A 15554-nucleotide genomic window follows, 5' to 3' on the forward strand; every position below is an offset into this window, starting at 1 on the left:
GTAACTCACTGTAATCTTATTCCACACCTTGGCCATTACCTCTGCCAGCCCACAGCTCCGTGCTGCAACAAAGTGAACCCATTTTAAGGAGACTTAGACGTTCTCATTTATTATCATTCAATCAAAAGAGAAAGGCAATTTTAAACCATTTTCATATGTGAGCAGCTTCTTGCTGCCTCCTCTGCGTGAGGAGGCAGGAGTAACTCACCAAGAGCCAGTTCTACTGGAAAACGATGACATCATGGTTTTCTTTCAGCATGCATACAGTTGTGTTCACTTCGAGGAGTCTGACACTTTCAAAATGTTTTCTTAAGTTGTCATTTTTTTCATGTAATTTTAATCTCCAGGTTAGAGCAAATTGGAGCTTAAAACTGGACTTTAAATGCTTTCAGTTAAGCCCTAATGTGTGGATCTAGATGTTTTCAAAGGTGGAAACATAAACAAACTTACGAAGCACATAGTTAACATGGGTGCTAGCCATAGACAGCTTAGGAAATCATTAGGAGCATTTTCTCTGGCGGCGTCTGTAATTAGCCCACAATGAAACTGTCTCACTGTGAACTAGATGTCACAGGGAACAGGTGCTATTTCAAAGCCATCATGAGCCACCAAGTTAATTACATTTCAGTGAAGATATTTTAAAAACATTGTAATACATCTACAAAACAGCTAATATACACAAATCCATTTTTCCAATGTTCTGACTGCTCAGAACATGGGGGTAAAACACTCATGTTAGAAATATGATTACAGCCAAATGATGGCATGTTATCATCAGGTCAGACGAGTCCATGGTGTATGTGAGTTTGTGGAATCTGGCTTGAGGCTCTGGCCTATGGCTACATTATATATTAAAATATTAAATGTCTACAGAAATGCCAGGTGCTCACAACTACCCGAGACAGCCTTTCCCACACAGAAAAAGACCTCTGATGTCCACCAAGTCACTCATTCTAGTACAATACCCTGAAGCTCTCATCTGAAAGTAATTTGACAGACACTGTGGTGGGCCAGCATTCTCCACTGAGACCTGTTTGCTAATTATGCTTTAAAATTCATGATTCCAGCCGGCACTTGTATCTCTCTATGGTTGCTCTATATCCTCAGCATTTCTGCTGCAGTGACTGCAATGCAGACAGAAACCCACCTACCAGCCTTGGTTGTAGACTCTTTTGTTGAAGCCATCGGTTTTCTCTCAAAAGGAATGCTGAGCACCCAGTGGGCAATGCAGTTTTATCAAAGTACATAAAAATTACACACCAGAGGCTAGAGAGATGGCTCAGCAGTTAAGAGCACTAGCTGCTCTTGCAGAGGACCTGGATACCTGCATCCAAAAGCCCATTATAACCCTCTGTAACTTCTGTTCCAGGGGATCTGACGCCCTCTTCTGGCCTTCATGGGTATTTGGTACACATATGGTGGACATGCAGGCAAAACTCACACACACAAAGCAAAATAAATGAATCTTAAAAAAATAATAATTAAGGTCACACCTTTAATTAACTATCATCACCTTTTTCCTCTGTGTTGCATTTCTTTGAAAGCAGCTCTGGGAAGTCTAAACAAAAATGTCGGTGAAATAATAGCCCCTAGATGGCAGCAGACATCAACTTTTTTTTTTTTTTTTTTTTTTTTAAAGAGAGCGAGTGCATATTGCATGCTTGACAAATTCCATGATGTTAAAGCAATGAGGCTCATCAGAAGGACCTGAGAACTGACAAACTGTCCTTCTCAGATGCCCATCATCTCTGCTCAGTGCCTTGGCTTGCGTGTTGTGGGAAAGACAGGCCTAAGGTTACTGTGGAGTAAAAGAGACCTTTACAAAAATGTTGTAGTTTCATTTTACACTTATTGTTTTGTGTGTGTGTGTGTGTGTGTGTGTGTGTGTGTGTGTGTGTGTGTGTGTGTGTGTGTGTGTGTGAGAGAGAGAGAGAGAGAGAAAGAGAGAGAGAGAGAGAGAGAGAGAGAGAGAGAGAGAGAGAGTGCCACAGTGCACACATGCAAGTCAGAGAACTACTTTCAGGAAGGACTCAGCGCTTGCCTCCTTCCATGTGGGTTCTGAGCATACTGTGGTTACCAGGCAGCAATTGCCTTTACCCAAAATTCATTCCTTTAACACCAAGAAAATCCCCTATCACACTTCACTACTTCCCTAGTGTGTAGAGTAAAATTACTATTTATTAGTCCCCACTGTCCACACTAAAGTACACACATGCTCAAGTACATGAGCCTGTGGAGGACGACTGTCCATAGTAAAATATGTGGTGTTTCCAAAAGATTCACAAGTAAAGGCTCCGAGTTGCCAGAAAGACTAACTGTGGCTGAACAAAGAGGGTGAAGTTAGTGCTTGAGGTGGGAAGGAGCTTTGTAGGAGTTTGTGCAGGAATTCTAGATAACTGCTGCCCCAACTAGGCTGTAAAAGCTTGTATAATCATGTCATTCATTTTTTACCTGATTATCAGTCAAATATTATTTATTATTTATAATTTATCTTTTAGACCAGGTGTCATTTATCCCAGGCTGGCCCCTAACTATGTAGCTATGTAGCCAAGGATGTCCCTGAGCATATATATCACCATGCTTTGTTTATGTGATGCTAGCAAGAGATGAACCGGAGTGCCTCCCTCATGCTGCACAGGCGCTCAGCCATATCCATCCTCAGGAATAAACTGACTTTAGCCCATTATGGAGGAGCTGCCTAACTGCACATAACCACAATGTCAACTATGTTCCCCATCCATTCAGGACCTGAGGTCTGTTTCCGCACAGCCCTTCCAGCAGTCTCCCTGACACCATGGTCATCTCTGACCACTAAAATTCACAGCTTCATCTATTGAAACACTAGTCACTGATGACAATGTTCCCTGCAGTTAGCATTATTCTTAGTCATGAAAGGCTCAACAGCTCTGCCATCCAGGTTCTGGAAGAAGACAAGGATGCCCGCTCCAGACATTTCTGCTCTATATCAGATTCTTGGCTAGAGTCAGGGCAATTAGGCAAGAAAAGGAAATGCAAATTATCCATACTAGAAAGAAAACAGCAAAGCTCTTTACAAATGCCTTGAACATGTGTACATAAAATCCTAAGGAATCCATAAAAAACAAACAAACAAACAAAAAAAACAAACAAAAACCAACCTAATAGAACTAACAAACAACTTCTGAGACTGGTATACAAAAACTGATTTTACAGCAAGGTACATGATAATAAGCAATTTGAAAATGAAATTTAAAAAAACTTCCATCTTCAATAGCCTAAATAAAATATTTAGGACTTAATTTAGCAAATTGAATTCAAAACATATTCTTAAAAACAGGAACACAGCATAAATAAACTAGAGAAGTGCAAACAAATAAAAAAAATCCCTCTTTCACGGTTTGAAGAACTTGAAATTGTGACGATGAAATTTTCTCCAAATTGATGGACAGGCATAGTAAATGCCTGATGATTTTAAACTCTCACAAAATGGAAGCGATACTAGCTGACCATGAAGATCTCAGTAAGAGTAGACCGGGCAGCCTCATCCACCGTAATTTCACTCAAACTGAACTCCAGGCAGTGAATGAGCAGATACTGTGATAGCAGCAGCAGGAGAGACACAGAGCACTGACAGCCTTATACTCTGAAAGGGCAACATCTGGTTCCCAGCAGGTGGTGCTCTGTGGGAGGCTGTGAACTCTAGGAGGTGGGACCCTACTGGAGGAAACGAGGCAGGGGGTGGGGGTTTTATGGTTTTCTACCACATGACTTCTAGTTTCCTAATCTGCCCAGATCTGAGTCAGCTCCCACAGCCATCTTGCCTTCTCTACCACTATAGACTGAGTCTTGTGAAACTCTGAACCAAAATATCTTTCCCCACACATCACAAATGGCTGGTCAACCAGTTGTTCACAGAACTCTCCAGACACCACAGCAAGGGAAAGAATAGTCAAGGGCAAACATCTGAATAGATCCCTATTCACTCAGCAGGAAAATTATATAAACAATGTAATAAATTGCTTTAAAATTAGTAGCTCATACCTATAACCTGGCACTCCAGACAGAGGCAGGAGAATCGCTACCTCAACTACACAGAAAGTTTGAGGCCAACCTGGGCTACACGAAACCCTGTCACAAAAAAAAAGAAAAAATGTACAAAGAAACTCAGGTAAAACCAAAATTTTTGCTTCAAATTATTTTGTAGCCGTATCAGATCAGCTTTCATGCTCACACTGTGTTGGACCCATTCATGCTCTTCATGATGCTGAAATAGAAATGTCAAGACTCCACCAAGGAGACTAAAGCCAGAGAAGAGGACAGTAATATGTGGTTGCGCAGACACTCCAGCAGGAAAACACAGCAGTCAAGAAAATAATGCAGGACACATCTCCCTTTGATTTTAAGAATGGTGTCATAGGAGAGGCATGTGCTACAAAAGGCTTATTTGGGTTAGGGTAAGGGGAAGAAACACAGTAAAGGGACACTTCCATTTCCCAAAGTTCAAGGATACTTACCATTCCTTCTGCCTGCCACCTGAGAGCAAATGGTTCTATAGTCTCTTGATACAACTAATGCCATGTCCTAGAAAGGCATAGCTGAGTGTTTCCAGCCTGAATGGGCCACAAAGAAACTCAACTGAGGTAACAATCAACTGCCAATCACTCTCCAGGAGGTACACAGAGGAGAAAATATCTTTTCAGGTACAGTCAAGGAATGATAGCACAGGAATGGGCAGAGTTGGGAGAAATACGCAGGAAAAATGGCCAGAATTAGTGGGCTCTCACACCATGGTGGAAAAAAAGCCTCAACTTAGACATGCTGGAGGCAGGGTGTCACAGGAGTTCTCTAACTCGGGGAGAAGGGAGAAGTGTGGCTTTCTAATCAACTGTAGTGTGTGTGGGGGGGAGGCTGAACCTGTGATTAGGGGAGCACCATGCTCTTCCAGAGGGGACCAACATCAGGAGGCTCACAACCTGTTAACTCCAGTGCCCTCTTCTCGCCTCCAAGGGTACCGACACACATGGCTCCCCAAACACAAAGACATGTATATAAAGTTACTCAAAACCTTAAAATAATGTGACTGACATTGATGATCCCCCACGGAAGGCCTCCCCTTTCTACGGAGCAGAAGAGGGATGCGATGGGAGTCAGTGGTGAACATGGGAGAATGGAAGGGAGAGGGAACTGGGATTGATACGTAAAATAAGATTGTTTCTAATTTAAATAAAAATGTATAAAAGAAAAAAAGTAATAGTGGGGCTCTCTGGCTGGGCTGAGTCAGTAAGAGGGATCTGGAATCTAAGTAAGTGGTCTTTGTCATAGAAAGCCCCCTTAAAGCCATATGAAGTTTAATCAGACCATCAAATGGTCTGGTGGGTAAATTACTTCTTCATCTTAAGGGAACTGACCTTCAGCAAGCAGAGTTTTGTTCTGGATTTTTTTGCAGATTTTTTTTTTTAATTTGAATTAGAAACAAGATTGTTTTACATGTCAATCCCAGTTCCCTCTCCCTCCCCTCCTCCCCTACCATCCTCCCCAACCAAAACCCTACCTATCACATATCCTTTCTGCTCCCCAGGGAGGGTAAGGCCTTCCATATGGGGTCATCAGAGTCTATCATATCCTTTGGGATAGGGTCTAAGCCCACCCCTGAGTGTCTTGGCTCAGGGAGTATCCCTCTATGTGGAATGGGCTCCCAAAGTCCACACATATGCTAGGGATAAGTACTGAACTACTACAGGAGGTCCTGTAGATTTCCGAGGTCTCCTCACTGAAATCCACTGAAATTCCTGGGATCTAGACCAGTCCCATGCTGGTTCCCTAGCTATCAGTCTGGGAACTAAGAGCTTCCCTTTGTTCAGGTCAGCTGTTTCAGCAAGCAGAGTTTTGAGTCAAGTTGGCTGTTCCAAACAAAAGGTGAAGATTAAATCCCTGAGTCTGAGTTATGGCCCCAGCTCTTTGTCCCTCCTGGCCTAGGTATTGGTTTTATAGTACACGGAGTGCCTTGTTCACAGGACAGAGTCAGTGGACTCCAAAGCCGAGGACCTGCAACTCAGGAGGGCACCTGTATTTGTGCAGACTGCTCTTTCTCATTGTCTGTGTCTGGTGGGATCGCACAGAAACAGATTATGACAAATGTGTTGGAAAATATTGCCACCCTTGCCTTACTATATCATCGTCATCTACCTAAAGCAGAGATGGTGGATTTCATTTTTGTTATGCATGAGTATTCCCCAGACTGCCATAGGAAGAAAAGGCTAGCCCTGCTCTTCCATTTCATCTCATGGAAATTGTGTCATGTCTATGCATCTGCATCAGAAGATTACCTTGATGCCAGAACTGACCTTACCATCACAGATGCCACCTTCTGAGGACGCTCATATGAGTGACACTGTCACACATTGGGCAGTGCTTGGAAACATGCTCAGAGAATATAGTAAGTATCTTGACCTATTCTGTTCTGCAGTACTGTTTGCACTGGAGAATCCATTACTTCTCATATTAACCTAGGAGGACCAATGGCTGCACAGGCAAAGGCAGGCAGGACCTAGGTCTGTAAGGAAGGGCTGATGGGCACAGAGCAAAAGAGCGCCCTGGGTTTTCTCCATTCACCTTCAAGTTCGATAACCAGAGTGTTGTGTAGGTCAGGCATATTCACTCACACACAGGTAACTTTCTCTTTCTTGTGGTCAGATTTCTGACAAAAAGCAACTTAACATAGGAGGAAAAATTGTTTTGGCCTGTGGTATGAAGGAACAGTCAATCCTAGTGGGACGGCCTGAGCTGTGGGGTGAGTGCAGGAGGCAGAGAGAGTGAACACAGACACCCAGATGGCTCTCCCCTTCTTACCTTTCTATTCAGCCTGGCACCCAAGCCCTTGGGATGTGACACCCACTTCCAGGACTGCTCATACAGACCCTTTCCCAACCCCAGTCAATCCTCTCAGGAAAGGCACTCCTAGATAAAACCAGAAGTGAGCTTCCTTCAGAGCCTAGGCATTTCCTAACCAAATCTGGTTGACAAATCAGATGTGCACACCATTTTTAGTTTTATGCTAATAGATTTTATTCCTAGCACAGCTTTAGGTTTCCTAGAGAACTGAGGTTTCCTACAAACCCCTCCGAAACACCTATGCGGCATTCTACACATAGTGGTCTTCACTGTTAATAACTTGCATTCCTGTGGTAGGGTTATTACAGTCAGTGAGTCAATATGGACACATTATTAACTGAATTCAAAACTCATTATTTGAATTGTGTATTCTATGGGTTTTCTGGCACATTTCATTCCTTCACCATTACAAAAAGATACAGAGGAACCCACTGCCTTCCCCAACTCTCTTCTTTTTATTTTCCTTGATCATAATTTTAAACAAAAAATCACTCTAAAGCACTTTCCTCATAAATCATTTTTAAGATTGTTATATATGAGAAAACTAAACCTTACCGGCTCCACAAACTCAAACTTCTTCTTCTCTTGAACCTCTTGGATTTTAAAGACATATTCTAATGATGCTTCATAGAAGTTCTGATGTTCTCGGCCAATCTGTGAATCTGCCTAAAAAAATGAAAAACCAGGCAGCATGACACAGGGGTTAAGTACTGAAGAGTCTATACATAGAGGGAGACAAGACTGGGTAAGCACCATGATTCCTTATTAAATACTAACTCCTGCAAAGAGTTTTGGTGCAGCTCCAACACAGTTAAGCTCATAGTGTGTGAGTCAGGATGAATACAGATGCACATATCCAGCTAAGTACCAAAAGGTATGGCACAACAAGCTAAAACACCTTCACACAGTAAACAAAAAAAGAGGCATGTTGAAAATTAGAGTAAAATTATGGGGGAAATCTTCAGAGAGTATGCAAATGCATATAAAATCTATAGAGTCAGAGAAGGCACTAAATTCTGAAAGAAAATGCTAGAATTGTCTGTCAACATGAACAACTGATAGTGACTTGATTAAACCTACAAGAGGTGACCAAGAGGGGCATGAGGAGGGTAAGTGAGCAGGAGAAGGTTATGGGATATACATATGTGTCAGGAAACAAAAGGACGATAGTTTGAGGGAGGAGGGGACCAGCAATAGGACAATAGAGGTTGGGGGAGGCACTATGTGTGGGTGGGCAGGACAAAGAATATACATATGTGTGCGAAGGTCACCCTGGAACTCACTTCTTTGCATGTTGAAAAATTAATAAGAAAGAAGAGAGAAAGAGATGCAGAAGGAAGGAAGAGAAGCAGGCGGTGGGGAGTGTGGACAGAAGTCACCATCGTGAAATATAAGAGCTGGCAGAGCTGGCAAAGCTGGCTGCAGAGAAACAGGAAAAGTAAGATGCAAAGATTTTAGATGCTTCATAGAAAATATGGATTTTAGTCAAAGAAGTGTTTGAGAATATTAAGCAAGAAGGCAATTAGGGAAAATCTGGCATAGACACTTTGTCAACAGAGCCCAAAACAAAAAGCCAAGCAACCCTTCTATGGTGGATCAGGGGCACCTCTTCCTGGCTGCTCTCAGGGCAAGGCGGAGCTACTGAGATGGTTTCATTGTCTTCCTGGCTTTGTCTCTCCTCTTCCACACCATCCTCGGATGCTCCTTTGAAGAATGACTCTGGTTCTATACATGTAAACAGGCACCTTCTCTTACCCTGTCACATTCTCCAGCAGCAGCTTAGATTAACAACATAGCTGAGGAGAATGGGCTTTCTGCAGTAGAGTCCACTGATGGAAACCTGACTGACAAGGGTAATGATGTCAGCAAATGCAGCACAAGAGCATACAGATTCTTACCCTGGTCATCATAGAAACAAGGGTTTCACCTGGAACCTCTCAAGATGATCATATACCTATGTGTACTTGGCCATATAGTTATAAATAATCCAGTATTACCAGCAACTCACTTGGGGTTTAAAGTTGAGAATTCTGGTTTAAACCAACATATGTTGAAAATTAGTTAGATTGGATCCAAAAATTCCCTGGCCTTGGAAAATCATTTAGGAACAGTATTGTCCAAAATAGAAGGCAAAGCGTACCACCTTCCTGCTTACCATTGCCTAGCAGAGTCAATTCAGGTTAGGCATGAGAAGGGGGTAGAGGCTCTTAAAAATCTTTGTGGTATGGGCTGGTTTCTGTGGTATCAACAATCCCCTGTTGGCCACTTTCAAGCCACAAAGCCACTATTAGTGAATGCATGAGTTGGGAAGAAAAGCAATGGGCTGCCTGCAGCACCTGTTGGGACCCTACAATGTCCTGCTCCAGATTCAGCACTATATCTAAAGATTCTATTCTCTTTAAAAGATGCCATCAGTGAAGGTGCTGCCTAGCGCATGAGCAGAATCTAGAGTGTTGAGACACCTAAGGAGTCCAAAGTGGCTGTTCCTAGCTCACAGGCTGAGCAGAAGTGTTGGTCATGCCAGCCTGACTGCTGCCTTTTGGAAGAACTACTAAGAAGACTGACTGCTTGTGGTCAGAGCCTAAAGGATGTGCTTTAAAAATTCCCATAGCAACCAGCCTGGTGTAAGTGAAACTGTCCTATGAGATAATCATTTTCTTCAGTCCAACGACCAGACTACTGAAATGGTTCACACAAGAAATGAGAATTCCAGGGATCTCACCCTGGGAAGACAAAAGGCCTGAGAGACTGTCTCTAGTAAGAGGGGAACCTATGCCCACATCGTGACCAGGACTTCTCAGATGTGCATATCCATGGCCCTCTATTAAACTTGTTCTCACTGCAGGACCAAAGATGGACCTGGTGGGGTTGTCCACTGGATCTCCTTTTCCCTCTTCCCAATGTGGCCACATTAAATAAACCTTTCTTGCTTTTTACTGTTAACTGGGCTGTTTTAATTGGCTTCTTGGGGATGGGTGACTCAATCTGGCTTCCTGGGGTACAGACTGTGACTGCAAGTGTGGTAACATCCTCCCTCATTAGCTGATAAAATGGTTATGAACCTAAACTGCAGGAAATCATTATGGCTTCTGGGGATATTTCCTTTCTTTCTAGGAACAATGTGGGCAGATGGTCATGTGACTGACAGCCAGTGAAAGCACTGGACACTGAGTCTCTGGTGTCTGAATGTTGCCTTGGGCAGCTGGCATTTCAAATGTGCACTTATAACCATGGCTGAGGGAATGAAACATGTCCTGTGTCCCTCCCCTGAGTGACAGCCTCTGCACCTGGCTTCCCCAGACATGATTCTTCTTCACACTCATTTTCTCTCTGTTTTATCACTACATGAATCCCAGCCACAAATATGTGGTGTCCCGTGAGCCTTCCCATGCAATCACCAAGCTAGTGGTAGTCTAGGAGACCCCGACATAAGAGTCTGAGATCATTTCTCTGTGTATGCTGTGTATGCTGCAATTGCTCTCAAGGCCCCTTCAATGGAGACTCTGGGTGGGGGATAGAAAAGAAACAACTGTTTGTGCCAATTTCAGCTTTAGATGCTCTTGGATATTACTGTACAATAGAAATTAAACACAGCAAAGATCCCAAGGGAATTGTCCTTAATGATTATGACAGCTCCATTCCTTCTCAGTACAAGACGGAGAAGGGCATTTTAACGTGAGATGCATTCCCTTGGACTAGAGTCTGACTAGAAAATACATAAGTCAGAAATAGTGGCTCAAGCTCATAATTCTAACACTCAGAAAACTGAGGCAGGAGGATTTTTGTGAGGTAAAAGCCAAGGCAATAGGACACCCTCTTCAGAGTGGGACTCTGTCTCAGCAAATACAAATTAAAAAACAAAAACAAAATTTGCTTATAATCCTAGTAACAGGTGCTGTCTATTTTTTATAGCTAAGCAGAACAACAATATGATTTCAAAACTAACAGTGAACACCAGCGAAGATGACACCCCAACAGCAGGTGTGCCCTGAAGCTTACATGGCAGAAGGGCTATAAAAAAGAACAGGTGGGCTCTGCTCTAAGTCCTCTTTAATGCCAATATTCTATCTCGTTGTGAAGGGGGAGAAGCTTAGGGAATGTTTACTGAAGCACCCCTCCAGGAGAAAATGTTTGTGGTGGACTTGAAAAAATGGGCAAGTTTGGAGTTGGTGAAGATAATGAGAAGAGCTAGACTGGAAAACAACAGAACGGAAATCCCAGCTGGGTATGGTGGTACATGCCTGTGATCCCAGCTGGCTCTTATGCATTCAAAGCCTACCCTGGGCTACATAGCACATTCTGTAAGGGTTACACAGCAAGAGCCTATTGAGAAGGGAGGGGAGGGACAGAGAGAGACAGAAAAAGAGAGACTAAGAATCAGAAGTTATTTTTAAAATTTTATGAATCTATTTATTTATGTGTGTGCCTGCATGAATTTATGGCTCCCCACATGCATGCTGCTGTCCAGGGAGGCCAAAGGGTGTTGAATCCCCTAAGATTGGATTTATAGACACTTGCATGCTGACATGTGGGTGCTGGGAACCAAACCTGGGTACTCTATAAGAATAGTCAGTGTTCTTAGCCATCCAGCATCTCTCCAGCTCCAGAAGTTGCATTTAGACTTATCAAAAGGGTGGTTTAGCATGAAGCACAGGGAGAACTACGGTAGAAATGACAGAGAGAATGCAGACCCCAGCCTACAGACAGTGCAGAGATCTGAAAGGACCCAAGCTGTGCATCAGGAATATTTGTGTGAAGGCACCACATAAAAAACAGGGTAGACAGTGAGCCAGACTGCATGTAATAGGGCTTTTGTGGTCACAGAAAAAGTGGCTGGTGCACTTCCACATAACAAGGTGAGTTGAAAGATGAGGGATGACTGCAAAAAAAAAAAAGGAAAAAACTTAGTATAAATTTTATTCACTCAAGAAACAACACCAGCATGAACAGGTCATTGAAGAAATGAAGTTTTAGGAAGAGCTGTGATGTGTAAGATTTCACATACCACTTAGGCTGTCCTCGCAACTGAGCAATGCAAACTTCCCAGACACAGCAGGATTATGCCTTGGATACAGTTGGTATACACAGTTTATTTACACGTGCGATCACTTCTAGCTTTTAAATCATGAATGCTAGGGATATAAACACAGGTCCCCCTGCTTGCACAGCAAATACATTGTACTCTGAGCCATGTCTTAAGTCCCAAACACACAATTCCAATAGCCATACCATTTTGAGTCTCACTATGTGATTTAATTACTCTTTTGTACCAGATAAATGACTGTAAGTTTTGATACTGTGGATGTTTGGTCTCTATAAGAGCTTTAAACTCCATTAAATAAAAAAGAAAATAAATTTTAAAAAGAGTTGCAAACTCCGTAAGTTCATCTCTGATCATTTCTGCAGGGTAAACTCTTAACAGTAAAATTAGTCAGTTACAGCCAGGCGTTGGTGGCCCACGCCTTTAATCCCAGCACTCGGGAGGCAGAGGCAGGTGGATCTCTGTGAGTTCGAGGCCAGCCTGGTCTCCAGAGTGAGTGCCAGGATAGGCTCCAAAGCTACACAGAGAAACCCTGTCTTGAAAAACAAAACAAAACAAAAAATTATGTCAGTTAACTGGTACACTTGAAATATTTGAAACAATAATGAAGTTACATTATCAAGAATATTCAACATTTTTATGTTTTATAAGGAAAACAGAAACATGACCAGAGGCTGGGTGTATGGACATGGTGGCATGAGTCTTCAAGCTTAACATTTGGGAGGTGGTGGAAGGTGGATTTTTTGTGAGTTTTAGGATAATCAGGGCTACTTAGTGAGATCCCATTGAAAGAAAAAAGAGAAAGGAAGGAAGGAAGGGAGGGAGAGAGGGAGGGAGGGAGGGAGGAAGGGTGGGAAGGAGGGAGGGAGAGAGGGAGGGAGAGAGGGAGGGAGGCAAGGAAGAAAAAATTCTTATGTTTTTGCTAACAACAGATTTTTCTTACACTGAAAATATTAGTTTGCATTATTTAGCACATGGGACATGAAAACAATATTGTAGTTTACATGTCTTCTTTGGTCACTTCCCTCTTGTATCCTTAGCTGATTTTTCATTGATTTGCAAATGCTTCTTATATATGAGAGTTAGAATCCCCTGTGTTGTGCTGTATAAACTCCCTGCTACTTTGCCATTTAATATGTTTAATGTTTCGAAATCAAATATTTTTATGCACTCCTGCTCTTCTGCCTTTTCTTCATGATATCTTCCTTTTGTTTCATCTTGAGAAGGAATTACTCATTCACATTTCAAATGTTTTTTTTTTTTTCCAGCCAAAGTTAAGCCTGTGGTCTTGATGGGGTTTGGCTCTAATTTTTCTCAGTATTTACTCCAATGGCCTTTTTAATTGGTGACTTTGGAACTCTGTCAACACAAACTGGCCTTTTCATGCAGTGCCAGCCTCTAATTTTCTGAGGAAAAAAATGAACGAGGAGGCAGCTGTGCAGGGGAGAAGGCATAGGAGGGTGCTTTGAGAGCTAGTAAGCTGGAGAATGCCCCAGAAAGACAGGGGTGACTTTGTCATGCCACAGAACTAAACATGGGGTAGTGACTCCTCTCTACAACAGATCTGATTCCTGGAGGAGCAGTGGGACAGACTTCAAGCCACACCCTGCCTCCTCTGACCACGCTCTCTAAGGAAGAGCTTCAACACAACTTGAGTGGTGTTGGGCTGGGGCAGTGTGTGTACCTGTTGGAGAGGGATACAGGATGACACTGCCAACATTGTGATATCTTCCAATCTTCAGTTGGATACAGACGCCCAACAAATACCCTGCTACTCTCAAGCCTAAAGCACATAGGGGAACTAGTGAGGACAGTGTGAGATCAAGGAACAGTTACTGCTTCTTGGAGAGGATGTAGGTACCATCACACTGAGCACAGTCCTTACATGTGAGGATCCTAAACTTTCAGGCCATGTTCCTGCCATGGCAGGCATTTGTTATGGCTCTCTGTTGACAATCATGAAAGGCTACCATCATATGACTACATTTATGTTCATCCTACAAACATTTCTCTCCAAAGTTTATTCTAGTGCAATGGACAAGGAGAAATAAGGGGGTTAAAATATTTGGAATATACATACAATTCTAAATTTATAGCAGGGGTGTCAAGTCTTTATGGCATTAGATGCCAATGGCAGCGGAATTGGGATTTTTTTTTCTTTTTTTCCCCAAAATGTTTCTCAAGGAAACTGGTACTGCACAGATCCAGCCCTTCAGGGCTGCCTTTGACTGTGCTACCTACAGTCATTCCCAAATGCAAGAACAGAATCTAGCATATTTCAGAACAAAGAAAGACGGAGATTGCTAGCAGGCATACAGCAGTAAACAACTCTGAAAAAAATTGATGTACAGTCATCAAGATTTCAGAATATGCAGTTGTCTGTCTCTGTCCTTCCCTTTGTTGGAGCAAAGCCTTAAAAAGCCATGTCACCAACATTTCAACTTTAATTTAAAGACTGTGGTATGAACTAGATTGACCCTGTCTCTTTAAATTATGTCCAAGAAGAAAAAGATAGAAAATCTTGTTTCAAGTTTTCGTAGTTGAAGAAAACACTTATCTCAGACATAGAGTCATCAGTACTAACTGCCACACGGTGGAAAGTCTCCCGACTATGTTATCCATTGTTATCATCATTTAAGAAGAAGTAACAGGTGTTTGGGATGCGTCCATGCTGGGCATTGCTTACCTCTTGCAAGTGAGACTCCTTTTTCTTTGCCGACAAGTTCAAATGCTTGTCCAGAATAGAATAGTATTTTTCACTCTCCTTGTCAAACTTCTTTTTTCCATCCTAGGGAATAGCAATTCAAACACAAAAAGATTTAGATCAGAGCACTAAGGGTTTCATCGTCTTCATCCTCACCAAAAGTCCAATCCAGTGAGGTCAAAACCTTAAGGTAACAGATGAGGAAGAAGGATGCAAAAACACCATTAAGTCTTCATTCCGCTCTCAAAGAGGCTTCCCATCTCTTGGGAAGAGGAGTATCCTTAGGCCATGCTCTTTGGATGTCAGGAACTGTTCATGGAGAGACAAAGCTAGGCCACGGGATAAAAGTCACAGAAGTCTATAATCAACCTCAGGAAGAAGCTGTCATCTAGCACGCCTGCAATGTGACCAAGATAAAGATGTTTAATTTATTTTAAATATGGTTTTGGTAATTTAGATTGGTTAACACATAACCAATTCAGAAAATTGTCCATATAATTCTTCAAAAAAATTATTTCATTTCCCAGCCAGGAAAAGACATCTGACTCTCCACTTCTCCTTTACTTATCCTTTCCCCATCTCATTTCCCCTTCCTTTGCCTTTCCTCTCTTTCTCTGCCTTTTCTTCCCCCTTTCTTTCCACACATCAATTCACCCTCAATTGTATTTCAGACTGGAACTGCTGTGAAGACCAGTCTGGCCTGGAACACTTTGCAGCAACCCTATCACTGCCCACAGTGCAGCTGACTGGCCGCCACTGAGCAAGGAGGAGCTCAGTGGTCAGTGAATGAAGTCACCTTCAGACCAGACTAGAAAGAAGAACTCACCCAGTGCAGTACAGGGGCTTCTGGACAATAACAAGGGTGCCACGTGCAGCCAAGTCCAGAGATTTCAAAGACTTATTTTTACAGAAGATGTTTAGATGTTGGCAGCTTCAAAT

The 15554-nt window shown here is 42.5% G+C and overlaps 1 protein-coding gene across 3 annotated transcripts in view; it reads right to left on the minus strand.

Moving 5' to 3' along the window:
- The window catches only part of Arhgap42 (Rho GTPase activating protein 42), a 224442-nt gene that overhangs the window by 43031 nt on the left and 165857 nt on the right, over positions 1–15554 (minus strand). For 2 of the 3 annotated variants that reach the window (XM_035444353.1, XM_027415152.2), the window contains exons 5-6: positions 14598–14699; positions 7426–7536 (exon numbers count right to left, since the gene is read on the minus strand). In XM_035444353.1, the coding sequence (XP_035300244.1) occupies positions 7426–7536; positions 14598–14699 (213 nt within the window). The remainder of the gene's footprint in view (positions 1–7425; positions 7537–14597; positions 14700–15554) is intronic. The other variant, XM_035444354.1, reaches the window with a different exon arrangement.

Source organism: Cricetulus griseus, chromosome 4 (assembly GCF_003668045.3).
Source record: "Cricetulus griseus strain 17A/GY chromosome 4, alternate assembly CriGri-PICRH-1.0, whole genome shotgun sequence".
NCBI lineage: Eukaryota > Metazoa > Chordata > Mammalia > Rodentia > Cricetidae > Cricetulus > Cricetulus griseus.